This window comes from Bemisia tabaci, chromosome 4 (assembly GCF_918797505.1).
Source record: "Bemisia tabaci chromosome 4, PGI_BMITA_v3".
In the NCBI taxonomy this organism is placed as follows: Eukaryota; Metazoa; Arthropoda; class Insecta; order Hemiptera; family Aleyrodidae; genus Bemisia; species Bemisia tabaci.
In genome coordinates this window covers 30,649,700-30,677,602 of record NC_092796.1, presented here as the reverse complement: position 1 = coordinate 30,677,602, position 27,903 = coordinate 30,649,700, and the positions used below count along the sequence as shown (strand labels likewise).

General features: G+C 41.2%; 2 protein-coding genes across 2 annotated transcripts in view; both read left to right on the top strand.

Moving 5' to 3' along the window:
- Positions 1-20,855, top strand: part of LOC109036496 (inhibitor of Bruton tyrosine kinase) — a 149,707-nt gene extending 128,852 nt beyond the window's left edge. Inside the window, exon 18 of the mRNA XM_072299674.1 lies at positions 20,699-20,855. Within this exon, the coding sequence (XP_072155775.1) occupies positions 20,699-20,846 (148 nt within the window). The 3' untranslated portion in view covers positions 20,847-20,855. The remainder of the gene's footprint in view (positions 1-20,698) is intronic.
- A 1,449-nt stretch (positions 20,856-22,304) lies between these two features.
- Positions 22,305-27,903, top strand: part of LOC109036512 (octopamine receptor beta-1R) — a 125,311-nt gene continuing 119,712 nt past the window's right edge. Inside the window, exon 1 of the mRNA XM_019050788.2 lies at positions 22,305-22,967. Coding sequence (XP_018906333.2) covers positions 22,315-22,967 — 653 coding nt within the window. The 5' untranslated portion in view covers positions 22,305-22,314. The remainder of the gene's footprint in view (positions 22,968-27,903) is intronic.

Genomic DNA, 27,903 nt, shown 5'->3' with positions numbered 1-27,903 from the left:
GAAATTGATCGACAAAGCTATAGACATAGAAGACATAAGGATTAGAGTCTCTTTATACTGAGAGTCAAGACAATACCCCCTCATGGCGTCACAAACGGAAATAAAGATTACACAAATTGAACGTTTTTCGTAATCTCTGATCGGCCCATTCTCAAATTCCTTTCTCCGTTCCTTCTCTCATTCCGTTTGTTCCTTGCCGAACCCGTAATTCCCTGGTCCATTCTAGATTATAATCTTTGCAATCGGTGAAAATGTAATCTTTATTCCCGTTTGTGACACTGTGAAGGCCTAAAATACGGGAACCAATCAGAAATGGATTCACATTGTCTTGACTCTCAGTATGAAGGGACTCTAATAAGGAGTATAGAGCGATCCTATTGGTTTAAATGGGTGGTTCTTATAGACTAAGGGGGTAAATGATGGACTAACTGTCGGGTTTCTCGTGGGTTGCCGTTAGTTAGTCTATTACCTACGTCCTTTGTTCATTGCAACTACCCGCTTCCACCAATAGGATCCCTCCATATCCTTTTTGTCTTCTTTGTCTATCACTTTGTCTATCAATTTCAATAATCAGCCCGCCGGGTCGATCGTTGAATCTTTATCGGATGAACTTGATCGATAAATTCCTATCTTGGCAATGTTATCCTTAACGCAAGGCATGCCTTTTAATTTTGCCTTCAATTTTCGAGATAGGCCAGAAAACATCCACTATCGTCCTTCCGTAAAAATGAATTAATAAATCATGCGATACAATTTGGCAATGCTTGATATGGATGGGATCAATCCTACTCAATGTGGTCCATTTTACAGTTCCACACAGCGAATTTCGATGATAATTGTTTGCAGGTTCAAGGTCACTCTCATCGGTAGCGGATTAAAGTTCATTCGCTGGATTATCGTTACAAAGTTTCGGATTTTCGGACTGTCCGCCTACACCCTACATTTGGACGTATTTCTATCAAACGGAACTATGTGCATTAAGACATGAGCCTTGAGCCCTGAGACCCATAAGAATACATGCATAACAGGGCTCACGTCATAATGCACATAGTTTCGTTTGACAGAAATACGTCCATTTATATGTTAGCGGCGGCATCGCACGAAGACTCGAAAGTGGTAGGGTCCCAGATCCCGTTTCAGTGTAGGCCGCGGTGATAGGGGGGGGGGGGGCGCAGGGGTTACGGGTCCAGGGCTTCAACTCTTCACTCAAACTGACGCCCAAACTGAATCAGATTAAGACAAAGCGTCGTGCTGTTCACTTGATTTAATCCTAGCACTATAGCTGCGTTGTCAATTCCCCCGCATAGAATGGCAATGTCTCACTATACTGCTCTAGTTAACGAAAAGAGCAGTAAGTCCAAAAATAACGCCCTGAGAAAGTGGACCCAATTTTCGAACGGAATTCACCGAATAAAGTCCTTTGTTTTTCGTTATATTTTCAAAAATCATGCAATAGAATATTTTCAAAAGTTCGAGGGCGAGGAGACGGTTATTTGGACGTACACTGATTAAAAAACTCCGGCCGTGGGAGCCGCAATCACAGGCTGAATAGACATACCGTCCGTTCCGGGCTCAAAGGCCGAAAATTCCGGCTGCTGGAGCCGTAGCTTCGGCCTCTGAATCCGGAGCAATCGAAGCTACGCCTCCAGCAGCCGGAATTTTCGGCCTTTGAGCCCGGAACGGACGGTATATGTCTATATAGCCCGTAATTGCGGCTCCGACGGCCGGAGTTTTTTTTACAGTGTATTTATGATAAAAGGAAATGGAGACCTTTCGGAAAGCTGGAGTGTGCTCGTTTGAGTTGGAATAGAAACGGTGTAAAAGTGGGTGTGATTACAAATGTGATTACAGTGTGTGGGGCAAATTGGAAAAGTGGTTTTTGACATTAAATAAAAAGGAACCAAGTGCCAAAATATGCTAACTCATGAGCCGTGGGCATTTGATAAGAGCGGTGTGAACAGGGCTCATGAGTTAATGTGCCCCGACCGTCAAACTCGGTCCCGGTCGTTGCCGCTGACGTCACTGGCGCTTTAAAATCCGCAGTCATTCTTACGGCCCTCAACTAACGAGCACACTCCTTCCCCATCCGCCTCTGGTTCTTTTTAGCATAAATACGCCCAATTCTGATTCTTGAAGAGAAAAAATTTGAAAAATCTATAAGCTTTCATGCTCGAACTAAACGCATCTTACAGTTCCGGAGGGAATGAGCAGAACGCAATACAATTTTCACCAATTTATATACCAGACTTTATCGTGTTAATTTCGCTATTGCACCTACGAAACAAATACCTACCTATGTGTATTGAAGCTTGTTATTTTACAGATTTTCTGTCGCATTATTCGTCAAAAGAGGACATCTGTTCATTATTTTTGCCTCAAATTCCATGCATCAGCATTGCAGTGTTTATGCTAAAAGGACCTATGTCGCCCACAAAACCCATGCGTATAGTTCTTTTTAGCATAAATACGTCCAATTGCTCTTTGAAGATTACGCATTTAGATGTTAAAATAGGTTTTTCAACAAAAATTCAAAAACAGGACGACTTATTAAAGTAGGTTAAAGGAGTACTCTATATATATTATTCTGAGGTCGCTAATTTTTTGCGATTTCAAGGGCCAGCAACATGCAATTTAGTAATACATTTCTTGGAAAACTGATAATATCAAGGTAAAAATCAGCAATTGTTTGGTTCATCGACATACTACGCAACGCTGGAATAAAGTTGAAATTTAAGAGAAACAATCGAAACTTCAGTTTCTGTTGCTTGCAATGGGTACTGAACGAATTTCATTGTAACGCATGGATGCAACTATTCGATCTCCACGGATGTCCGTGTTGCATACGCACGGAAATGAAGGCGTTTTGGATTTAGACACTAACCGCCTCACCATCGGCGCTGAATGGAGCGAGTCACTACGAGGAGTCATATAAAATGTGTTAATATTTAAAGCTTATATTGATGTTAATACGAAAAGTAGATGCCTTAGATGAAGTAGTTTCATTGATTTTCTCGTAGAATTTCCTGCCAGAAGCACCCCATACAATTTTTAATGTGAAGAAATTAAGATCAAAAGCGGTCTCTGTCGAAAATGTCCTGTCCAATCTCTCTAAAAGGCTCGTTTCATGAGGTGCCGGGCTTTTACTGCGTGGATCTACAATGGCAGAATGCTTTTAATTTTTCGTTTATGTTTCTATGACATCTGTTAAGCATTGATAGTATCTCTACAAGTCATGCTCAGCACGTTGCGATATAAAGACCATTACACAAATGATACTCACTTCCTACGCCTGTGTACAAGTATTCGTGTCTAGGAGATACCTTTGTATCATAAACGAAGAATTGAAAGCGCTCCGCCGTTTTGGATTCTCGCACTTAACCTGCCGTGGCACCACGCCGCGGACCGCGGTTGAAGCTGTGAATGCAGGGACATTCAAAACGCCTTCATTTCGGTGCATATGCAACGCGGACATCCGCAGAGCTCGAACAGTTGCATCTAGGAGTTAAAATAAAATTTGTTTGGTGTTTGACGGATTCAACAGTAACTAAGGGAGCTTCGCTTGTTTCTCTTTTATCGTAACTTAATGTTAGTGTTGTCTTTTATGCCAAAGCAGCAAGCTATGACTGATTTTTATTGCGACATTGTCAATTTTGCAATAATTCTTTGATTGTTTAAATATATAATAACGTTGCCATCCTAAAATGTGAGTACCCTTTCTGATCTAGGAATGACGAACGCGGCAAAGTCGTTTCATGGTCAACTCTCGATCTAAATATGAATACGCTCACAAGGAGGGAAGGAATAATAATATTTTCAGGCAATAACGATTCAAACGTAAACAAATTCAAAAGCTGAGAACTGTGAAATTTGTACACAGGTTTGGATTTGCGTAAGGTCGACGAGCGGTGAAAAACGAGGGCATCATAAAGGAAATTACTACGTTACGTTTGACATCAGCTCTCGTTGTCATCGGAGGTGAAATTTCAATTATCGTCTGAGCAGTGAGCACACTGTCAACGGTTGTTAACACAGTTCTAAACCAATCACCTTTTTGATACCGCTGTCTTCGCCGTAAAACTAGTTGACCAGGTCTAGAGTAGTAGCGTGTGTAACGGTAGCTTTTCCTTGAATGAATAATCTAAGTTCAGTAACAGCAAGAATTCTTTTTCTCTTGTACGACGACCTATAGCCTCTACTTAAAAAGCGAGACTTAATTCAGTAATTTGCCAACGCGGTGAGCGGAAGCATTTTTCATGGGAAATGCGAACATTAGGTTTTTAATCTCGTCAAACGTGGAGTGTTAAACGGCTTTGCGTAATTATTTACGGAACAGAATGGCACTGTCTTTATTACTCGCGCGACGCGGGAGGAATTCTATTAAATTACTTTCGTCATAAATCCAAGAATTGAAATGGATCCTCCCAACCCCCCTGCTCCCCCCTCCCCTGGCCCTCAGGCGGATCGGGCTGCGTTTTTCCGAATATGAACGGAAGGAAAGTCGGGCGCGAGCTCTGTCCGGTGGCACGGACGTATCATTAATTATAATTTGAGCTTAAGCCAGTCCCGAGCAACCGTGCCGGACGGCTTTCAAAAATTGCATACTTTACGGCGCCGGAGCACTGTTGGAGTATAGAGAACGGGCCTGTTGCAAACTTTTGCCGGAGTAAAAATAAGAGTTGTTCCTTACAGATAATGGAGATGTTGCATGTGTGAAAAATTTGCGATTTGACTGTTGATTCTGATGTAAAAGTTCGCGAGAAACACGATGGTGCCACTGATTTTCTCTGAAATCAACTCCCAAGCTAAAAAAAGCTCTCAAGTTAAGGCCAAAATGGAGGGGACGCCCACGCTACTCTGAGAGTCCACTTCTACATCAAGACGAACTCTCCATGCAAAGATAGGGAGTAAATACATTAGAAGTGATGCCGTGTTTTTAGTTTTGGAGTCCCCAAATAAAGTGGCAGCCCTGTCAATGTATTTGCTCCCTATCGTTCCATGGAGAGTTTGTCTTGATGTAGAGATGGACTCTCAGGATAGCGTGGGATATCCCCTCCATTTTGGCCTCAACTTGAGAGCTTTTTTTGAGCTTGGGAGTTGATTTCAGAGAAAACCAGTGGCACCATCGTGTTTCTCGCGAAGTTTTACATAAGAATCAATTGTCAAATCGCAAATCCCTCACACATGCAACACCTCCATTTCTCAAAAATCACGATGAGCGCATCTGCAAACTGTGAAATGCACCCCTAACTTCACTATCTGCGCAAGAAATTTGAGTTTTATAAGATTCCCACTTCAAAAAGGGTACTACAGCTTAGGTGAACGTTTCGTCACAGGAATCGTTCCATTCAATCCCTGCTCAACATGACCGACACTTCTGCGCGCAAGTTGAGGAGAGCACGAGGTCAATCAAGGCGGATATCTAACAACGCGAGAAAAATGTGAATGTAAACACGCCATTGTTATCAGGTGGTTAGAATCATCGTCCCGTCATATGTGTTTTGGCGGACTGGCGTCGGCTATGTTGAATATTGCGTAGTATCCTCGTGAGCAGGGGTTGGATGGAATGACTTCTCTAACGAAATGTTCACCTGTGGCGTGGTATCGTCTGTGAAGCGGGAAGCTCGAAAAAACGCAAATTTTTGGCGCACATTGTGGCGTAAGGAGTGCATCTTTACTTCGCTGATGCGCTCATCGTGATTTTTGAGGCACTTTCTATGAGTAGCAGCTCTTATTTTTGCTCTAGCAAAAGTTTGCAACAGGCTCATTTGCCTAAGATCGTCCTCCACAAGCAGCTCATGTCCTTAGAAAGCCCCATGCGGTGTAAATTGTGACTTTAGAGAGGTTCCTTAACTATATATCATTAAAGGTCCAGTTCAATGAATATAGTGAATTCAACAGATTCATTTTGGAAATGGACCATTGCGAGAAATATCAAAGATTCGTCACTAGAAACAAAAATCCTTTGATTTTTATGGACTTTTAGTCCATCAAACTTAGTAGACTTAGAGTTAACCAGTAGACTTTTAGGACTCTAATCTCGCTGGTTACTTTTCGTAAATGCGATCCAATTCTTCAATACTAAAACGGATTGCATTTTGCAAAAAGGAACCCGGAGTATTGCAATGTCGCCAAGATTGTGCAAGTTCTTTTGTCTTGGAAGAAAAACCTGAGATCCATTAACAGTTTCTATAATACTCAATGAGAACTGTAGCTTGAAGACAGAAATTACCATGTATATTTCATATTTTTTCATACTCAATGAGAACTGTAGCTTGAAGACAGAAATTACCATGTATATTTCATATTTTTTCATGATTTAAGTAATTGTGTTGCAAGGGATGAAGTTGCAAAATTTTAGCATCATTGCAATGCTTCTGGCTCCTTTTTGCAAAATGCAATCCAAATATACTTCTCTTTCATTCACTGGAGGTTTCAACCGACTGAACACTCACTCACCTGTCGCATTCATTTTGCAGATAGACATCTTTTTCTCAGAACTTCCAACGTTGATGGTGCTCTCTCGCATTAATGCGCCTGACAGTAATAGCCTTCGGCAGCATTGTTTTCGTTCATTCTCACGGGGAATTTAGAAAAGGTGAGAGGGGCGTTTTTCGAGAAAGGGTAAGGGCGCAAAAATAACTTTAGCAACAAGATTCTGCCATCTACATCCTGCGGAAGTGAGCACCTCTTTCTCGGCTGAAACTGGAATCCAATTAGCCCTGCGGTGAAACGGATTAGAATAAATTTACAGGATTTTGTATCGCGACGCCTGCCGCCCGTGGCCCGTGCCCTGTGCGTTGCTGGAGCCACAGCAATACATCGAAACTCCTGGCTCAGGGTTGCCACGTTGTAGATCAAACTTGGTTATTTTACACGAATTTGAATTTGGATTAGTGCTGATTTCTCGGTTTTATGTGGCAACAATGTAGCAGGCTGAGCGCGGGGCGAGGATTTCCGTTCTTCATCCCCCTCGGTCCCTCCTGAGGGGGCACTTTTATTGCGACTCGGGGTGGCGGACGCGGGGTAGGGGGTTGTTCCTGACTTACTTTCTTGCCACACCTCCCTTCCCGCGCGCCGGTGCTGCGGCAAGCGTTGATTTCATCAATTAGCGTCGATTGTGCTTTCGCGGCAATTAGGGAAAGTTCTGCTTCACCGTCACGCGCCGCACAATGGGCCAAGAGGAACGATCGGTAGTTTCTCGACCGGAAATCAGGCACCGATGTTCAGAAAAGTAGAAGAAAAAGTGAAAAAAAATAGGGGGGAAACCTGATGAATAGTGTGTTGCCGAAATTCTTAAAGTTCGTTCTACGAAGAGCCTCCGAAAAATGGTCCGGTTTTGCCCCTTTTGTGGGAACTTGAGAATTTCATCGAAATGTGGCTAAAATGAAAGCTCATGATGGGACGAGTCCCCGGTAAAAGTTTTAGTTAAAGTTCAAAGCTGGTTTTGATGGAGCAGCATTGCAAAGTTTACATTATGTAGTATTAAAGAAAAAACTTATTTTGGTGCTTAAAATCGTCGCTCCCACTCCCAAGACGAAGAAATAACTACATGTATAACGATGCGAAATTACATACCTGGCAAATTTTCTTTTCACCAGGACACTGTTGGATATTTCTTACTGAATATATCACTGGTTCTCTTACTGATCTCATGCAAAAAGTAGTACAATTTTGGACAGAAATCACAGATTCATATCAGAGTAAAAAATTACATGTCTCTCATCAATTCTGCAACCTTGGAATGGAGTTATGTTCCTCCATCTAGAAAATGACGAGATACGGTATCTGCATCAATAAAATCAATAACGGCTACCTGCCGCTTTCTAGTTCGTCCAAGTCGTATAAGTTCCGGGTGTAGGAATTGTAACTCCGACCACAAAATGGGATGTAATTCGTTTATTCACGTTTTATATATAATTTAAATTGAAATGTTTATGGAAACGATAAAAAATGTCAGCTGAGTATGTGAATTCAGATCGGTTCTTAGCTTGCAATCTAATAAAATCATAATTTTGAAGACCGTGGGAATATTCCTTTTCATTCGAACCATGGCTCATTTCAGATCCGTGCGAAAATGGATGCTCTTTTCAAGGTTAGGTTGGATGATTTCCTGTGGATGGGCGCAACTCTTAAGACATCTTTTCGTCCCGCATTTTCACTCAATCAATCACGCCCTCACATCAAGCTAAGATAGACTTCAAGGTACGGAGCGTTAGCACCGAAGAGATATTAATCAATTTTACCTACCCTCCCCACAGCCATAACTTGTCCTGTTTTGAACGGAAGTGCAAACTGAGCACGTACAGCACGGAGGGATGCAAGGTACATACCGAGCAAATTCGCGCGTAGATTAAGCGAATCTCTTGCGCTTAGCATAGAATCGCGTATCTTGGTGATGGCATCTTAATGGGGTGGAATCTGAATAGTGGTATTAAAACAATACGATTTCTGCGAGCACCGAAATTCTGCGTCCGTGCAATATCAGATGGAGTTATTATCCTTGGGGGCTAAGGAAAAACGCCTCATGAACATCGGGATGTTGTCACATTCCTCTTCTTAAAATACAGATTTTCAGGAAAATGTGTGAACTTCTTTTGAATATTTTTGAGAATGGAGAATTTGCAAGCAAATTTTGTAATGCTTCATCTGAGAGTGCTTAAAGAGCTGATTTTGCAGTATTTTTTATAATTTTTTTCTAATATGAGAAATGGTATAAAAATAGATTTAAAAGTGAGAAAATGCACCGCCTAGTGACGTCATCTGGCGGCATTTCCCATTTAAACACATGTTTTTTAGTAGATTAGATCATTTTTCATATCTTCTCCAAGAATTGTTCAATATATGTACCAAGGGTATCTTCGTGTTCAGTTCACTCAGTAGAGTCCCATTAAATACGAAATTCATCAAATTTTAGACACCTGCAAATTCTCAATTACACTCGAATCGTTATCTAATGCACTTACAACTACATTTTGAGTATGAAAAATTCACATATTTTCTATTCAAATTCTTAAAAACGTATCGGAAATTGATATTGTATCCGGGAGGATTTGATAACGTTTGAATGTTATTTCTGTTTTTTTCCTTGGTTAAGCAGGACTGATCTTTGAACAGGGTGTATGACGTTGCGTACCACGCTGGCGCATACTATGGTTCCGTTTACCCATGTTCGGCCTCAGGGGGCCATCCCTAAATCACGTAACGCACTTTTCCGGCATTTTTGACCCCCCCCCTCCCCTCCCCCTTTTGTAGCGCTTTTGTGACATAGGTCGGCAAAATTTGGTCAAAATGATGTCATATTTCGTCAAACTTGGGCTAATTTGTATAAGCTTCCATGAGCACTGCACATGTCCCAGGCAATTAATCGAATCAGGCACTTTATCAAATGCCCAGGCAGATAGTCAAATTTTGGCAGTCAACGTTGACTGACAAAATATTTTGTCAATTGTTGACGAAAAACTCGAGAATTTTCAATGTTTTGGGGCATCAAATCCATCCCAGATAAGACAGGAATATTTAGCCAATATTTAAACAATATTGTTTTGGTATTTATGCAAACATTGGGCCAATATTGGTTAAATATTGAGCCAATGTTAAAATCGTACACCATCTTTCCTTTTGGCATAAATACTGTGCCAATACTTTGGCTGAGAATACTGTGCCAGTATTTCAAAGGGAAAGTATTTGGATATCAATATTGAGACAATACTACACCAATATTGAATCAATTTAGGGGTTCGCAGCTAGGGGATGGTGGAAAAGGGTTAATTGTGGAAATAATTTTAGAAACCATGAAGAATAAAAATAATGAAACCACTGGGATGTTATTGAATCGATTTTGCAGATTAGAAATTTTTCATCCACCTTGGGGATTGAACCCGGGACCTACCTAACACTAACCGACGACCCTACCGATTGAGCTTCACTAGACGATGTATTTTAGTGACTTAAAACCGGTATTTAACGTCGAGTTGGACGGGCAACTAGGATATTTTCCATCTGCCTGGATTTGTCCGTGTATTTATTTTACTTTTTACTTTACTATATTTTTTAAATTTATTTTATCGTTTTACTTTGTTTTATTTCCTTGCTGACTCTATTTTTTTCTTCACTCTATTTTTTTTTTTCAAGCACTTCATTTTTTTTCTTTAATTATTTACTTCTTATTCCTTTACTTTGTTTTGTTTTACTGTAATTTATTTTAATACTTCATCATAATTTTTTTGACTTCAGTTAATTCTTTAAATTCATTCTATTCTTTAACCTCATTTAGTTTTTTCCCTTATACTTTATTTTTTTCTTCATCTCAGTTTTTTTACTTCATCTCCTTGCTCCCTCTAATGTTTTACTTCAGTTTAGTCTTTGACTTCATTTTATCATTAATTTGATTTACTTCATTTTATTTCTCTTCTTTTGTCTATGTTATTCTATTATTTCCACCATTCTATTATTTTATTTATTTTTTTCTCTTAAATTTTTCATCGACATTCTGAGATGCATTTTGCATTTGATTGCAGTTTGATGTCTTCCTCATAAAGACTATGCAGGTGCGATCGCCATAATCTCACAGCTGCACAGCTACTAAGTGCAAGTTCTACAGGAGACCAATAAGCACACGAGATCAAGAATTTCTTCTTCAGTTGAATTTAAATGTTTCATTTGAAATTTGAAAAATAAAAATAAACAACCAGATGTGAATGAATGATAACATTCTCATTCAATGATAATATTCACAACAGTACATGAACTACAAACGAAACAAAAAAAGAAATAAACTGAGATCACGCGCAAATACATTGAAAATGACCTCAAAGAGGTGGAAATTCGACAATTTCTTGGGAGGCAAAAAAATATATATTGTATTATATTATATTAAATTTGACAACAACTGCAATAACCTTCATGAATAATAAGGTTGAAAATAATGGATAATTGTTCAGAAAGAACACATTTGAGCTACGTCTTAAATCTAAGCCTTATTATGTTTAATACTTTTCGTTATGGGCAGGCATTTAGTATGATGACTTATACCGATTAGGATATTGAAAATATTTTAAAAATATTTTGAATAGCAGTATTATTGTTTAAAATATTTTCAAAATATTTTGAAAATACTTACCAATGCATTACTGTCTTTTAAAATGTTTTTAAAATATAATAAATATTTTGAATATAAATATTATATGTACTGATATTTTAAAAATACTCTCACGATATAAATTTTTACAGTATTGAAATACAAATATTTTGAAAATATTTTATGATGTTTTGGGTAAACATATTATTTTTAAAAATACTAAATGATGATTCTTTAAATATTTTCTAAAAAAATAATTTTGATTATAATATTATCAAAATATTGTCAGTATTGTGTAAATATTGCGACAGTACTGACAATATTTGCCCAATATTGTAAAAATATTATGTCTTATCTGGGATAGACTTTCCTTGCTCTTTACTCTACAAATACTCCTCATCTAATTATTGGAATTTTAAAAAATTCGTGTTTTATGACATGCTGTAAACAACATAAATTTTCGTCCTGTAGAGGTAAAAACTGTATAAAATACACTTGATGCACATTCTTACAGAGATTTCTTTTCTACATGATCAATGAATTATTTTGTCTAAAATTAGCAAAAGAATCAGAATTTCAATCTAAATAGAATATTTGAACCGCGTTAAACAGAAAGGAACCAAGCCACATCAGCTATTGCCAAATTTAATCGGCTAATTAAATTTTTTACATGAAAACAGTTGTGCGGATGTTCGTGCAAATTTCAGTGAATTTTTTCCGTAGTACGAAGCAAATTCCTTAACATTTTCAAAGGGATCCGCACGAACGTTTTCTCGTAAAAAATTAAATTGCCCAGTTAAAATTGGCAATAGCTGATGTGGCTTGGTTCCTTTCTGTTAAACGCGGTCCATTTGACTATTCACCTAGGCATTAGTCAAAATGCCTGATTTACATTTGCCTGCGACACGTATATTTTTTTAAAATCCGTAACATCTGGCATCAACGGTCAGGCTTCCAGGTTTTCCGCGGCGAGTCTGCATGCTGTGATTCCACCTAAACCCCGAAGTTCGATGGAGATAGGTCTACCCTCTAAAATCCACTTCCAAATTCAAAAGCCGGTGCTGCCTTTTCTAATAAACACGGCGAGATTTTGCCCTCTGAGGTAAGGCACGGAATGAAACCGACCGGTCCTACTCTGCCGTGCTAAGTAAGAACGCCAAATGAGCCTTTAGACGTTGCCAAATTTCCTTTTTCAAAATACGGATTTATTAAAGAATTGTGAATATTTTTCTTCCGATTTTTCACACTATTTTTTTCGCTTTTCAATCTAAAATATCTGAAAATTTCCAGGAAAAATATGCATAACTTCCTTCCAAAAAAAAACATTTTACCCGAGAAAATTTGACAACCCTCGATTATACATACGGCGTTTTTCCTCAGTAGTAGCCAGACAACTCTCCCTCACTAATTTATACGCTAAAAGCCCTAAATTCGTCGACTTAGTCCCAAAGTTGTGTCTGAATCTTCGTTCCCAAGTTTTAATCCTGTTCTGTTAGTTGAGGATTATCCCCAAGTTTAAGTTCCAACACGGCTGAGGCGTGCTCAGAGAACCGTGGCTTATTTGACTCCCAAGGCAAACGCCTCTCCCTCATATTTTCCACACTGTACTTACATTGAAATAAAATTGAATCAAGTTACTCGTGTCCACAGGAGGTAAGTTAGAAACATTGGCGGATCCAGCAAAGTGGCAACATTGATTTTCTCCATTTAAACCTATGGAAATGTATCGATTCTTGGAGGGGCTAGGTGCTCCGACAAGGATCGATCATTTGAAAAAGGTTTAAATGGTGAGATTTCGGTGTTGCGAAATTGATGGATCCGCCTCTGGTTAATAGAAACGAGGAAGGCTGCGGCTGGGAACTGAAGATACAGCGCGTTAACCTGTTGTTTCACGGTTATTTTACAACTGATTAGTTACAACACTACACCTCGCCATTTTTTTATGACTCACCGCTTGCTTTTTTGACGTCCTTTTTATGATTTTCCATACGAAGGCTCACGACCTATGAAATTATGTAAGCTATGTGGTTTTGTACTTCGGCCAGTGATAATGTATGTACGTAGCCCTGAGATAAAAATGCATGTATCCTCTCAGACAAATATTAAAAAATGTACAAGAGCCATACTTTGTACGCAGTACAATGACAAACATTATCGTTCCTCAGACGAAGGAATGTAACTCCATTCTAAGGTTGCCAAATTCACTCAAACACTTCGATTTTTCAAGAATGTTATTTTGAAAATTTTTTAAATTTCTATTGAAAAACTCACGCTTCCACTGGGAGTTCTTGTCAAGAGCAGAACGAATGTACTTGTGCAATTTTTGTCCAAAATTTTACTGATTTTCACATGAGATTAGAGAAAAATCATCAGTTAAAAATACACTGAAAAAAAAAAGATTGGTAGAATTTACCAATCCCTCACGCTGGATTTCACACAGCGTAAAGGAATGGTGAATTCTACCAATCTTCAAGTCGATTCTACCAGAGGAATTGTTACGTGTACCAGTACATAGTAACGTTTACCTTTCTTCTGGCAGAATTGACTCTAAATTGACGCTGTGTGAAATGCAGCGTGGAGGAATGATAAATTCTACCAATCTTTTTTTCAGTGTGCAATTTGCGTGCGGACATTTGGCAACAATTAGTGTAGTTACAATGTGGGTGAGGGGACGAAATGCATGTTTCCTCTCGGACAAATATCGAGGAATTTACAAGGGACGCACTTTGTTTCCGAATCACGGGTCCATTTGTAGCCCGAGCCAGCGTGCCAAGTTTCAAAATGTCACTGCCGACTCATTAACAGTCACGTTGTAGCGTTTCAGCGGGGGCTGTTGGTTGTCGTCGCCGGAGTTGAGGCGCCAACTCAACTCTCAACTTTCAACTCCCTTCGATTCAATTTTCTGCGCCCCCCCCCCCCCCCCGCCCCCTCGTCCGGGATCGGGCCTCCTCTGTTTTCTTAGTTAATTTATTTTTATTATTTTTTCGTCGAATCGATTATTAATGTGTGGTCGTCGCTATTTCCGTTCGGGTTCGGCTCCACGTGCCGTAATGGACGGTCCAGCGGCCGATACGCGCCGCGCTCTGCCCCAATTGCTCCGAATGTAACCTATATACTGGAGGTCGGCTCTTTCGACAGCGGAAATTTACTGCGCGATCGTATCGTCCGGCGTCCGAGTTGCCTCCTGCAGTTTTCGTCGAAGCGCCCTCGCGTTTTCGGCCGATCGCAATCCGATTCGGGGTCTTCGAAAAGAGCTTCCTGATGGAGTTTTCGTCCTCCGTGACACGAGTTTCCAGCCTCGGCCAGAAATGAACGGATGTTTATCGCTCAGTGGGGATTTTGCAAGTTGGCAACACTGTTTTTCCTCCATTTAAACCCATCAAAAATATTTTAATCGAGGCAAGCTGCCTCCCTAAGAATCGATTGTTTTACATACATTTATATGGCAAGAAAACAGTGTTGTAAACTTAATAATTTGAGCACTGGAAAAAAACACATTGGATCTAGAGTCCAGACTCTTAAAAACATCGACAAGAAAAAATGATCTTGATTCAGTTAGATTTAAGCTTAAATCAAGAACCAAGCCTCTTAATTTGAGCGGATTTCCTTTTGATTTAAGCTTAAATCTGATTGAATCGAGAGTCCGTTTTCTTGTCAATGTTTTCAAGAGTCTGGACGAGTCTGGATCGAATGTGTTTTTTTTCCTAGTGAGGTTTCTGTTTAACTGTTCACTACCATCCACGCTTCGACCTACCTTTCAAGGTGGGTTGAGGAATTTTGGATTTGGTTCAGACACCGGTTGCTGATGAGCTCAATAGACTAGTGGATTGAGTTGAAAACAAGTTCTTCATTAGCGCTGTCTCCACTCGTCAAAATGGCGTCAAATGGAAGCTCAAAGTGAATCGATTTCAACGATAAGTGGCTCAAAGTCGGACGTTGATGCGCTTGGTGAGTGTTGCAACTCAATATAGAGCGGCTCGACTCTTTTCTTATCAACAATCGCGGACAGATCGTATTTATCGATTCACTTTGAGCTTCCATTCTGACGCCCATTTGACGAGTGGACACAGGGCTATGAGGATTTGGTCGAAAAAGTCAATCAAACCCACTCGCGAAAATACGCCTCTTGACTCTCGCATCTAAGTGCTCACTTCAACACGCACCAGTCACCATTGGGCGGATTATATTCCACTGAAAAAAAAGGTATAACCATCTCAATCATGCTTCTAGCCAATTTTGGCACCAGCCCTAAGAGTTGTTGCACTAGCTAGAAGTGTGAAGGCACCAGCCAGCGGTGTAGTTAATCCAACACCCTTATGCTGACTGTGAGGGCACTTACCAGAGGTATGGTTGGTCGAACCACACTTTCAGCTGACTTTATCATACCTCTGGCTTGTGCAACTACTCTAATATCTGGCGCCAAAATCAGCTGGGAGTATAGCTGGGATTTTGATACTTTTTTTCCCGTGTTGATTTGTTGCTAACCAAGTTGCTCACCAAGTTGCTAACGATGTTGCTCACCATGTTGCTCACCAAGTTGCTCACCAAGTTGCTCACCAAGTTGCTCACCAAGTTGCTCACCAAGTCGCTCATCCGCCATAATGAATTGAAACATAGCGTTGAACTCAAAATTTCCTCCACCACACTTCATTTCATTGGTTGGATTGTCGGAGCGGGGCCTCTAAAATGAAGTGTCCTAGGATGTCCGGCTCTGCGCCGTCCTCGAAGCCGGGGTTGTAAAAGCGAGTGGTAAGCAGCCGATAGAAATGATCATACCGAGGACGACTCATTAATATCTCCGATATTAAAAATTCCTAGACTCCAGGCCCAGCGTTGCCAAATCGCTCGAGAAACAATGGAAAAATAGGGGAAACCACGCTTTTCCTTGCCCCTAACCGCACCATCGACTAATACAAAGAACGGTTTTTCGCCATCCACGCGAAAACCCCCGCCCTCTCTACCATCCGCTGCCCGCAAACCGACTCCAATACACTCGCCTGGTAGGACTTAATTATTTTCCCGCACTCCATTCTTACCCCCCCCCCCCCCCCCCCAACCTCAGTTCCTCCTCGCTCATTTTCTGCACTGCTTCCGGTTCGTTTGAACGTGCTGGTTTGCATTTACAATCGCGGCTGGTCGCTTCGAGGTGGGATTAAATCCATCATTTGGACGCTCGAATCAAAAGGAACTATATCCACTCTGACATGAGCCCTGAGGTTCGTAAGAATACATGCATGACGGGGATTATGTCACGATGGATATAGTTAATTTTGATTCAAATCCGTCATTTCAGAATCCATGGAAAGCTTTCCCTCTTTTGCATCGTGGGAGATAGTTTTAGAATTACTCAAGCGTGGAAACAGAAAGATCTTAAGCGCCGCGCCGGTGGATGTTGGGAAAACCTACCACTAAACAGGGTGAAAGTTGAACTTTCACAAGACGTGTTTCCTTATCAATTTTTCCCGCGAAGCCGGTGGTGATTCTTAAAAGTTGGCAACATTGTTTTTCCTCCATTTAAATGCATTCAAAACAATCGATTCATGGTGAGGCAGCTCGCCGTTTTTAAAATCGATATTTTCAGTGGATTTAAATGGAGACAAAACAATGTTGCCAACTCAAAACTCCCGCTTGCGAAAAAACCAACATCAAGAAGGTCAAATTATAGTATTGAAAAATCTTAGCACATAATAGGTGTTTGGTTTGGCAACATTTTTAATATACGGAACATGTGAACTCATCAACAATGTCTATTCTATCCGTAAAAACGCTCATGTGCGTGGGGAAGTTAATAGTACATAATTCGTTATTAATCCGAGCTAGGTATTGCACTTCCAAATTGCAAAATGCAGTCCAATTGAGGGCCTCGGAGGACAAGGCGCATAAGTGCAGTTTTTGCTATTTCGAGAAATACGTCTTTGAAGTTTTGAAATTGCACGGATCCTTATGGCGGGAAGGAAGTTCAAACTAAATATTTAGTGCTTAAAAATTGGAATTTGGGGGTGAATTTTTCACAGAACATGCATTTAGACTGGTCTTACTTGAAATCATCAATATCTCGATTGTTTAGAGAACTGCACTTATGCGCCTTGTCCTTGAAGCCCTTAGTTATAAAATCGTTCCGGCAGCAAGCAGTCCACGGTGTCATCATAAACTGCTTTAATTTTTAGACATCTTTTTTTGACATATAATTTTTGAAGTCTAGGGGTATGATTCCTGCTTTGGCAAGGCCGAAAGCGTCTGCAGTTGCCTTCCTGAATGGACGTTACAAGTGTTGCACCAAACAGCGTATCTCTTTGAGGGAAAACTGGGCTCATACGAGTTTTTTCCCCTTCGTATTGAGATTTTCAGCTGTATGCTGAATTTTTAACGCACGTTGGCAAAAAAACTCCAACATACTATAATTTTTGACTCTAATTGAAATTTTGGGAACTTTTTGACTTTGTTTTCTCTGCAAAATGGTGTGGACCCAGCACCATTTCACCCCCTCGTTACATTTAATTCGAGCCATTTTTTAGTGCTCTTTCTCGTTTCAAAACATCCTATCCTCAAACCAGTGTTATAAATGGGCTCATTTCTCGAGCGAAGCGGCAATGAGGCTACCGGAATTCGCATGACCTGCATTCGTGCCTCCCACCACTCGGCTCTTTTTGAGTCCCGGCGAACCGTTTAAGACCTGAAACATCTCTTTTTCATTTATTTATCGATTCCGCCCTGTCAACGTTTTCCTTCTCGCTTATTTATTTACGTTGCGGTCTTGGGTTTGCATTAATTCCTTGGAAGGAGACGTCTAGTTCCAGGACTCTAACAACCGGAGGGGGACGGCTCAAGCTCCTCGCTCCAAGGGATGCGCTGTGCCCGAGGACTACTTTTCCAATACTTTAAAAGGAAAAAAATATCCGCTGTCATTGCTTCGCATTTGCTGCATCCGTGAAAAGAGACCAAAGTTTTTTCTAGCGGTGAGGGTCTTCGCATTTGCGGTTTGCGGAACGAGCGGGTTGGAGGGTTGGAATTTAAGGGGGAAGCACAAGCCACCTTTTTCAAACGATGGTGAACGCTCTAATCTCCTGTTTCCGATGGTGATTTCTCGTTCGCCAAGAAATAAAGTCTTTCGAAATCTTAAAATCGTGCTGACTTGATTTCGACGAAATCTACGATCCAGAGAATTTTTCTTCAGATGTTTACAGATTTTTTCGAACAACGGTGGAATTTTATCAAGAAGCAGAACTTCATGGCAACTTTTCTAGATTGACTATGATGGCAAGTAACGAATTCGTGTCAACAATAAATAAATAAATAAAAGGTGGTCAATTTATTTGCAATGTTTGATAAATAAAATAATTTCGCAATAATTACATTTCCAGGAACAGGAAATAGCCACAATTATATGAATTGATACACTACAAATTAACGTTGAATTTGCCAGTAGAATATGTACAACAATTGAATAATTACTAATTATTTTTTTATATACTAATAATGACAAAATTCCTCCCGAAACCCCTCTAGTTTTTGCCTACTTGTTCTTTGTAAACCAAATTATTTCTTTTACTGACAAAATATAATAGACTGCGTTTAGCAGGAAGGAACCAAGCCAAATCAGGTAATGCCGAATCCATCGGGCTATTTAATTTTTCACATGAAAACAGTCATGCGAATTTTTGTGCAAATTTTAATGAATTTCCTGCATGCTACGAAGCAATCTACTTAAATTTTTCAAAGAAATCCGCAAAAACGACCTCTTAAAACATTAAATTGCCCAATTAAATTTGGCAATATCTGATGCGGTTTGGTTCCTTTCTGCTAAACGCGGTCAAAATAACGGCTACCATATTTACTTATTCAACTGTACCGAAAGAACGAGAAGCATTTACAAGATTGAATGAGCTGAATTTCAGTTTAGCTCCTTTTATTTTGTGTTGAAGACCAGTGTAGAAAATAAAAATAACACAGGGACAAGATATTCACTGTTTTGCGGTCCCAAAATAACAAGAATGAGATTCTCTCGCACCTGCATTTCGCATTCTATGCAGAGTGCAGGAGGTAACACGACGATTTTGTAATAAATTCCCGAAAGCTTTTTTCTCTCGTCCTCCGCTGGAGTTTTATGAAAATTCCACGGAATCCTAGCTCCACACGCCCCTTTGTACCCGCGTCGAAACTTTTTGAATATTTATGACTTCAGACAGCGCCCCGATCGGTGTGGGAATCTTATCCCTTTTTCAGGTACCTCCGACAAAGTTCCCAACTTTCTGTTCATCCGCGCATAACAGTTGTCAAGTCACACATTCTCGAGCGACGCGCGCGTCGCATTACGTCGCGTAGGATTTTGTGAGTCGCAAGTTTCCTGAAAACAAATTGCCATTGAATAGATGCTCCTTCTGAAAGCAATCCAAGTCCACTCTCTGAGAAAGTTGGAAATGCCTTAGTATCTTCTTTCTCGGTTAAATTTTGAAATTTTGAGCCGAAACTGAGGTTGTGCGCATATTTGGAAAACTCGTATTTTTAGGTCAAAATGTCCAAAAGTATGTGCCCAGAGAAAAGAAAAGTCCATGAGTGAAAAACGTCCAAGTATCTGGAACTTTCAACAGCGGTCAAATGGCCAACTGTGTACTGTTAAAGCCGGAAATAAAAGCATTTTGACGGTGTAAGTCGGCAATCACAGAACTCGGTTTGCGACGTCGCAGACTTCCTGCCATACTTCATTTTTGCACCGAAAACTACTCAACGGCAATTCTTCAAAACCGCCTTGATTTGTCTTCTCTATGCGAAGAAAATTCTGCAAAAACTTCAAGAAATGATGTCAATTTGTTCTCCTTTAAAAAAATAACATTGCGGCGGAGATTTTCAGATACCGCAAACGAGTCATGTGATTGCCGACTTACACCGTCGATTTGTACTTCACTCATTAGAGCTCAATTTTTTTCATTTTTTTGGCCTTGATTTACCCGCAAAATAGTGTGGACCCAGCATTACTTTACTGGCTTCTTAACTATAGAGCGGGATACTTTTCTTACTGTTTTTTTTTTTTTTTTTTTTTTTTTTTTTTTTTTTTTTTTCGTAAAAGGAATTAAGTGACCTACTCCTTTTTCTCGAGTACATCTATGTTTTTTGGATACTTACGGCTCGAGAGGGTTATTTTTCGTTTCGCAAGAGAAGCGAGTAGCCTCAATTTGGCCACACTCAAAAGATGAGAGGTAAGCGGTTTCATCTATAAATCTCATCGAATTTGCGCTTTTAGTTGACCTTCGATCAACTCGACGACGCGATGCGACGAAACGCGCATCACCATGAATGTCAAGAGGAAAACGCGCCTTCAACAAGTTGAATGCGCCCCGCATATCCATCGAGGATGAATAGTTGTATCATCCAGGCGTTGCTGATACGGACACAACATCGGTTGTCCATAGTCGTGCCGTGTCGCGTGGCTTGCAATACCATATTACCGGAAGTATACATATGCTATAAGTCAATGACACGCACGAATAAAAATCACAAAAGATATTTAATCATTATTGCGCAAATTGTTTAATGCCCTTTCAATATTATAGCGTTGCAAATCATAAAACTTTCCCACCCGTAAATTCACACAACTCAATATTTCCTCTTTCTTTTTTGTTTCAGATTTGGATTGAAAATTCCACGCGTCACTGGGACATCAGTCGTAACACGGTTGACTCTTCTTCCCGGGTGCTCTCCGAAATGTTTGTCAGAGTTGATATGTCCGACCAACCGTGCTCCCTTTCAATCGAATCGCGCGAAGCAGTTTTGACGATTCGACAAGCTCCCTCAACTTGAAAAGTATCGAGCAGAAACACTTGATATATTTTCGATTCGATTAACTCGTTGCATTCTACGCAATCGTACAGCAAACAGGGTTCCATCTTAGCCCGTAGCTAAAATGTTTTGCTAGGTTATTATAGTCTCGTCCATTTTTCCCAAAGCAATCATTCAGTACAAATGACGGAAATTTCCAAGGGCAAATCTTCATCGATCCAGATTCTAAACTCGTGCGAACAAAACAAAATAGATTAAGAGATGCAAGAATTTTTCGTACCGAGGAAGGAAGTGATGTAATGTTAGTTACGACAGAAAAGACGGCTTGAATCGTGGAAAATAAACAAATTCACACACGATTCAATTTGTTTTGCTCAACAATTGCATTTAAATAGCAGTCTTAATATCTAAAGTTTTCTAACAATTTTTCGTACCTGAATCACCCGTAGTTTAAAATCAATTCGCTCTGACGGTTTCCATAATGTCCAAAACGCATCAGTCCTTTTTCCGAGACACCTGCACTCTTCAAGATATTTTATTTGAATTGGCTAAACGGCCGCTTCTCGCGCCCAAACCACCGGAAAATGCTGCACTTTTGGGAAGAAAAACCGAACTTTTAGTGAACGAAGAAGAATCAAGTCTGGAAACTGACAACTGCCCTAGGTCTAAGAACTAATGGATTCTTAACTCTGAAACCGAGGTGAAATTACAATGTGTTTGACTATTCTGTGCAGGAAATCGTCAAATGTTCATGATCGGACGTAAACCAAAGTGTACAAGATGAAGGCCCCTCCTTCGTGATTATCTTGATTTTTTACGCCGTAAAATCCAAATAATTGAGATCAGAACTAGTTTTGTTTCTATTTATTTATTTTTCAATTTTAAAAACGCAAATGTACCCTGCTCCTCAGTTTACGACCTAGACGCATAACGCGGCTTTTGTAAATCGACTCCACCTCTCAATCGTGATTGCAGCTTTGGATTCGAAAAAGGAGGAGCCACTCACTTCGAATCGACGTCAAACCGCGTGACAGATTACTAAGAAACATAAATTTTAAAAAAGATGGAGACTGATTCTGCGCTGCAGATTGCGCAGTGTTAAAGGCAAAATGAGAGCGTTCCCAAAACAGGAGACGGGCGTATCCTGAGCACATAGCTGAATTCGCTTTCATTTCAATTGGTGCGTCTGGAAGAGAGGAAGCATGACGTCATCCACCGGCAATTCGTGAGGCGATGCGAGTGCCGACGGTGGCGCCCCAAGCGGAGCCCTGCGGAACATGCCCGGACCTGAGCAACGACACCCAGCGCGCCATGGATAGCTTCCTCTACGCCGGCTCCGTCGAGAACCTCGTGCTGGGCACCGCGGTGAGCCTCAACAAGTACACGGACCTCGACCCGCGGAACTTCTCCATCCTCGCCGACAACGCCCTCTCGCGGTACGTCCAGGAGCGCGACGCCGAGCAATGGCGGACGCTCCAGAAGTTCGACTCGGTCTTCGTGTCTCCAGCCTCTTCTGCGTCAAGATCCTCGTCATGTCGTTCATCATCCTGGCGGCCATCTGCGGGAACCTCCTCGTCATCGTGAGCGTGATGCGGCATCGCAAGCTCCGCGTCATCACCAACTACTTCGTGGTGAGCCTCGCGCTGGCCGACATGCTGGTCGCCATCTGGGCGATGTGCTTCAACATCTCCGTGGAGATCACCGGGCGCTGGTTGTTCGGCTACATCATGTGCGACGTGTGGAACTCCCTGGACGTCTACTTCTCCACGGTCTCGATCCTCCACCTGAGCTGCATCAGCGTGGACCGCTACTACGCCATCGTCCAGCCGCTGGACTACCCGCTGATCATGACCAAGAGGCGGCTCATAGTGATGTTGTTGTTGGTGTGGTGCTCGCCGGCCCTGCTCAGCTTCCTGCCGATCTTCATGGGCTGGTACACGACGCCCGAGAACAACAGCTACCGGCAGGCGCACCCGGATCAGTGCTCCTTCCGCGTCAACAAGCCCTACGCTGTCATCTCTAGCTCCGTCTCCTTCTGGGTGCCCGGCATCATCATGATCTACACCTATTGGCGGATCTACCGGGAAGCAGATCGGCAAGAAAGAATGCTTTACAGGTATGTTTCATTCCCTTAATCATGTAAATTTGACGTATTTCTGCCAGACGGAACCGGAGAAGTGTGAGAGAGATGGGGTGTGCTAATTCATGGACATGCGACGAGGGCGTTGTGGACGAGGCTCAAGACATAAGATTCAGATGCACGGTCAAATTGAGCCATCAAACTGAAGCTCGGATTGGTGGAAAAAGGCCTGAGGTGAGGATGCGACCAATGAGAGGCCCAATTTGATGGCTAAATTTGAACGTCGCCGAGGTCGCATAGTGGATCGAGTCAATAGGAGAGGTCGGACAAAATTTAGAAACTTTAAAAGCTTATAACTTTGTTCGTACAAAATTTTGAGGTTCTAAAAGCTGGTCCATTGGTTTCGTCGTGAAATTTTCTTTAAGAACCACTCGTTAAAGTTTAAAATGAGACGAAATCAACATATCAATGTGCAGTTTTAATCAAAAATATCATGTCCAACCTCTCTGATTACCTCGATCCACTGTGCGTCGCCGCTAACGTCACCGGTGTTTTACAGTTTCTATTTATTCTTAAGGCCCTCAACTAACGAGCACACTCCTTCATTCCCACTAGTCTCTCGTGCCTTTTAATATAAATACTTTCAATTTATATGTATATATTTGTGCAACCCATTATCTCTTCGCGTACTTAACTCTAATATGTTACGTTATGCATGGTTTCACGTATCTCTGTTAGGAAACTACATCCAACTCAAATCTCTATTCTTTGGTCTAAGGATATTGGCACATCCATCCTCTAGGTTATTTGAATTTCCAGGGGACAAGGCCGATCGGAATCTACTTCTCCTTATTTGCTGGTCGCTTCGGTGAAAATAGGTCGTCTTTACCGGAATCCGAACCCGGGACCAATACTGCCGTGCTCAGGAAGGACGCCGTGTGAACATTCGAGAGTTACCAAATTTCTAAAACATGCATTTTCAAAAACATGTATTTTTGACAATATTCATGTAGATTTTTCCTTGAAATTTTCAGATATTTTAGGTTAAATAGCGCACAAAATTGTCTGAAAATGTTGGAAAATAATATTCGCAATTTTCCCAGTAAATCGAGTTTAATCGGGAGAAACTTGGCAACGCCCGAAGGCTCATACGGCGTTCTTCCTTAGCACGGCAGAATAGACTTCGAGTTTTAGTGTAATTATTCAATTTTAAATCTCAGACACTTTTTCACTCTCTCTTCCGCAATAATTGTGATGTTTGCTAGTCAACAACGCTGTTTTCTTCCTTTTTAAAAATATTGATCTGAGTACAGCAGTCTAATCGGTTGTATCACGTACATTTACAATGAAGAAAAACGGCGTTGCCAAGTTGCGAGCGTCGCCACTCGCCAGGAAGAAACCTCCCCGCTCCGCACACATCCGTGAAGACAAAATGCACTGAAAAAAAAAATCTCGGTGTATTTACTAAGAAAATAATAAAATTACCAATAATTCAGGGTTCTATTTGATCCCAGTTTTTTCTTGGTAAAATTACCATTTATCGAATTGGTAATTTTTCCGTGAAATCTCGGTAAAATTATTGAACTTTCTCGGTAATTTTACTGGACCTTGGTAAAAACGCCAATATTTTTTATCGACTGTGGTAGAATTACCGAGATAAAATGGCAAAGTTACCGGGAATTGATTACCAATAAAAGTGGTATTCTTACCTGCAAAAAACAGTAAAAATACCGGTTTTTAGGTAAGCTTACCAGTCTGTCTTGGTAATATTACCAATAATTGGTAAAAAAAGTGAGATGGTAAAGGTACTAACGGACCTTGGTAAAAACGCCGAGAATTTTTTTTCAGTGTGACAGGGACCGGGGTAAGGATATATTGAGGCGATACATTTTTCATCACCCGCATATGTAATACAACACGCCTTTCGAGGGTGAATGAATAAAAATACATGAATAAAAAAATAATCTCGCTCAAAAGTGAACGTGCTATACGGCGAAAAGTTTACTGAAACTGACATCGAATGAAAATTATTATAAGCAAAATTCTTCTCCGTGTTTGAGTTCGCTCCTGAGCAATCATCCGTGTATTTCACAGTAAATATTCACTTACTTTTTACGCGGAAGTCTGGATAAATTTTACAGGAGGTGGCTTCTCTCATCTTTTCAAAACAAGTTTCACCAAGCTTCGGTGATGTACACACAAAATCTGTATTTACGATAAGCGCCAAGATAACGACTTTAGTCCAAGAAGTCGGTGAGTCTATCACGTCCACGTCGCCGGTGGCGAGGCGTGAATGGTCGATTTTTATCGATATTTTCCGGTATTTTATAGGATCCCAACTACTCGGTTTTTTAAACTGAACTTTCGATTCGTGTGACCGAACATTAGGTTCATATGACCAACCCGTTGAAGTTTTGTTACACAAACCGAAAGTTCAGTCTGACAAACGGATAATTTGGTTCAACAAACCAAACACGTTAGGATGATTGGAGCAAAGGTGTGGCCTGATTTTCTATACATCGATCGATCAAACCTATGGGAAAGGATCGATAAACAGGGTGTTCGCAACGAACACCTTAATAATCGATTATTTGCCATAGCTCTAAATGGGAGAATATCGACAATCGATCATTCATATGGAACACAGAACTTTAATTCATACAACTAAACTTTTTTTCAGTTTACTACCGTGCTATGGAAGAACGCCGTATGAACATTGGAGAGTTGCCAAATTTCCTATGATAAAACATGTATATTTGACAACATGCATGCTTATTTCCCCATGAAATTTTCTGATATTTTAGATTAAATTTCGTCTAAAATTGTCTGAACATGGTGGGATAAAATATTTACAATTTTCCCAGCAAATTCGTTTTTTATTGGAAGAAATATGGCAACGTCTGAAGGTTCATACGGCGTTCTAACTAAACACGGCAGTGTGGCACTAAAAAGAGTCGAATGGCCATACTCTGTCCAAACAGATGCTCCACCTTCGCCTTACCGCCAACAGTGGCGTGGCGTGAATTGCGATGTATCGATTGTTATGCCATTTAAACCTATGGTAAAGAATCGATTATTGAGATGTTCGCTGCGAACACTCTGTCTATCGATCTTTTCCTCAAGGCCGAGTTACACCTGCGAGTTACAAGCGCTTATTGAAAGTGAAACACCAATAGGCAAGGAGGATTTCGATAACTCGATCCTGTCCGATCGAAATCCTGGTTTCCTATTGGTGTTTCACCATCAGTAAGCGCTTTTAACTCGCGGGTGTATCTGCTGCTTTAGGTTTAAATGGCATAACAATCGATACATCGCAATTCACGCCACGCCACTGACTGCCGACTACGATCCTTTAAGAGGTCCTCGCCTAGGACGATTCAATTCTCAGCGAATCGTGTTCATGGTAATATTTCGACGTCAAGTTCAGGTGGATCCGTGGCGGGAGGCTCCTCGCCAAGTCGACTCGACGAGAACGAACTCCTCCATACCGCGGAACATTAATCCGGGTTGACATGACGCTATCATGTTCGACCAAAGTGGATTACGGTCCGCAGGAAAGAGGGAAAAAAGACGGAGCCTACGCCGTCGTGAAAAAAAAAAGTAACGGAGAAAGAGTCGGAGCAACGCTACGCGGGGGCGGAAGAGAGGAGAGGGGTCGGGGGAGGGGGTGTGGTAGTGCACTTAAATTCTTGCTTCAGAGAGGCGCATTAATCGAAGTGAACGTATTTATGCTAAAAGGAACTATACGCATAGGTTGTGCACGCGACGTAGCTCCTTTTAGCATGGATACGTCCAAATATTTAATGACTATCGCAGGAGCGCAGCGAAATACAATAAGGCTTCGCGGAATCAACAAAACGTGGCGTGTGTACCCCGGTAAGTGAGCTTTTGAAAACCGAGGCGCGGGCGCCAAGGGAGGGGGGGGCGACGCCCTCAATGCGCACCCAAGAGAGGTGCCCCACCCCTTTTTTTTCGCCCCCCTCCTCCCCCTGGAACCGGAGTTTTCGTTGCGGTTTCTCACGAGGGAAGCTTAGCGAGCTTGCGGTGGGCCATATTAATAATTAAGCATTTTCGAAGCACACGTTTCGGATTTGTCGCGGGTGATGGTGAGGGATCTTAGGGAGTATCCGTAAGCTAGGGTGGATTTCTGTAACCGGGTGCAGAAGTTATCGTGACTGACTGAACGTAAATAAAATTTGGTTAAATGTCTGAAAAATCATAACAGTTTAAACGGTAATAGTAAAAGTATCAAACACGAGAGAGATCTTAGGTGGCTTTGATTAAAATGCGATCTACGCTTAAAACGTTCATTTCCTTTCCGTATAATTCGCACACAAATCAGCACCCAGAGCCAGAAGGGAGTACAAGAAAAATACTAAGAAGCACACAATTTTTAGTTTTAACCCATTCGTAAATCGATCTTTTAGAGTCACGTACGTCCAATTTTAAGCGATTGGTTGCGTGCACACCACGCTGCAGCACAGTAAAAAAATATGTCAAAATCATGAGTGGAAAAACGCTGGCTCCCCGAGTTCAAATACTAGAGCCAAACACAGAGCGGAGCGGCGTGCTACCAGCGCGACATGCGCACTGGCGCCTACAAACCTAACAGGGATACTTCACGCATTGCGCAATGCGTGAAGTATCCTGTTAGGTTTGTAGGCGCCAATGCGCGTTTTGCTGTGACTGCCCGCCGCGCTGCAACAGAAGTGCAACGGAGGTGTAATCCAGGGTTTACCTACGAGGTGGATGTAAACTACTGGAAAAACAGGTGCGCCGACAAAAAATTGTCGACGAAATGTCCTGTAACCGATTGGAATAGGAGCAGTAATAGCTGCATACTGTAGTTTGTCGCGCTGCAGCTTGTAATCATACGAGCAGTCACGGGTGAAATTTTTCGATTCTCTACCACTCGAATGATTATTGGAATCCTTTGAATTTTCTTTTGAATAATTATTGAAAGTTTTACTAA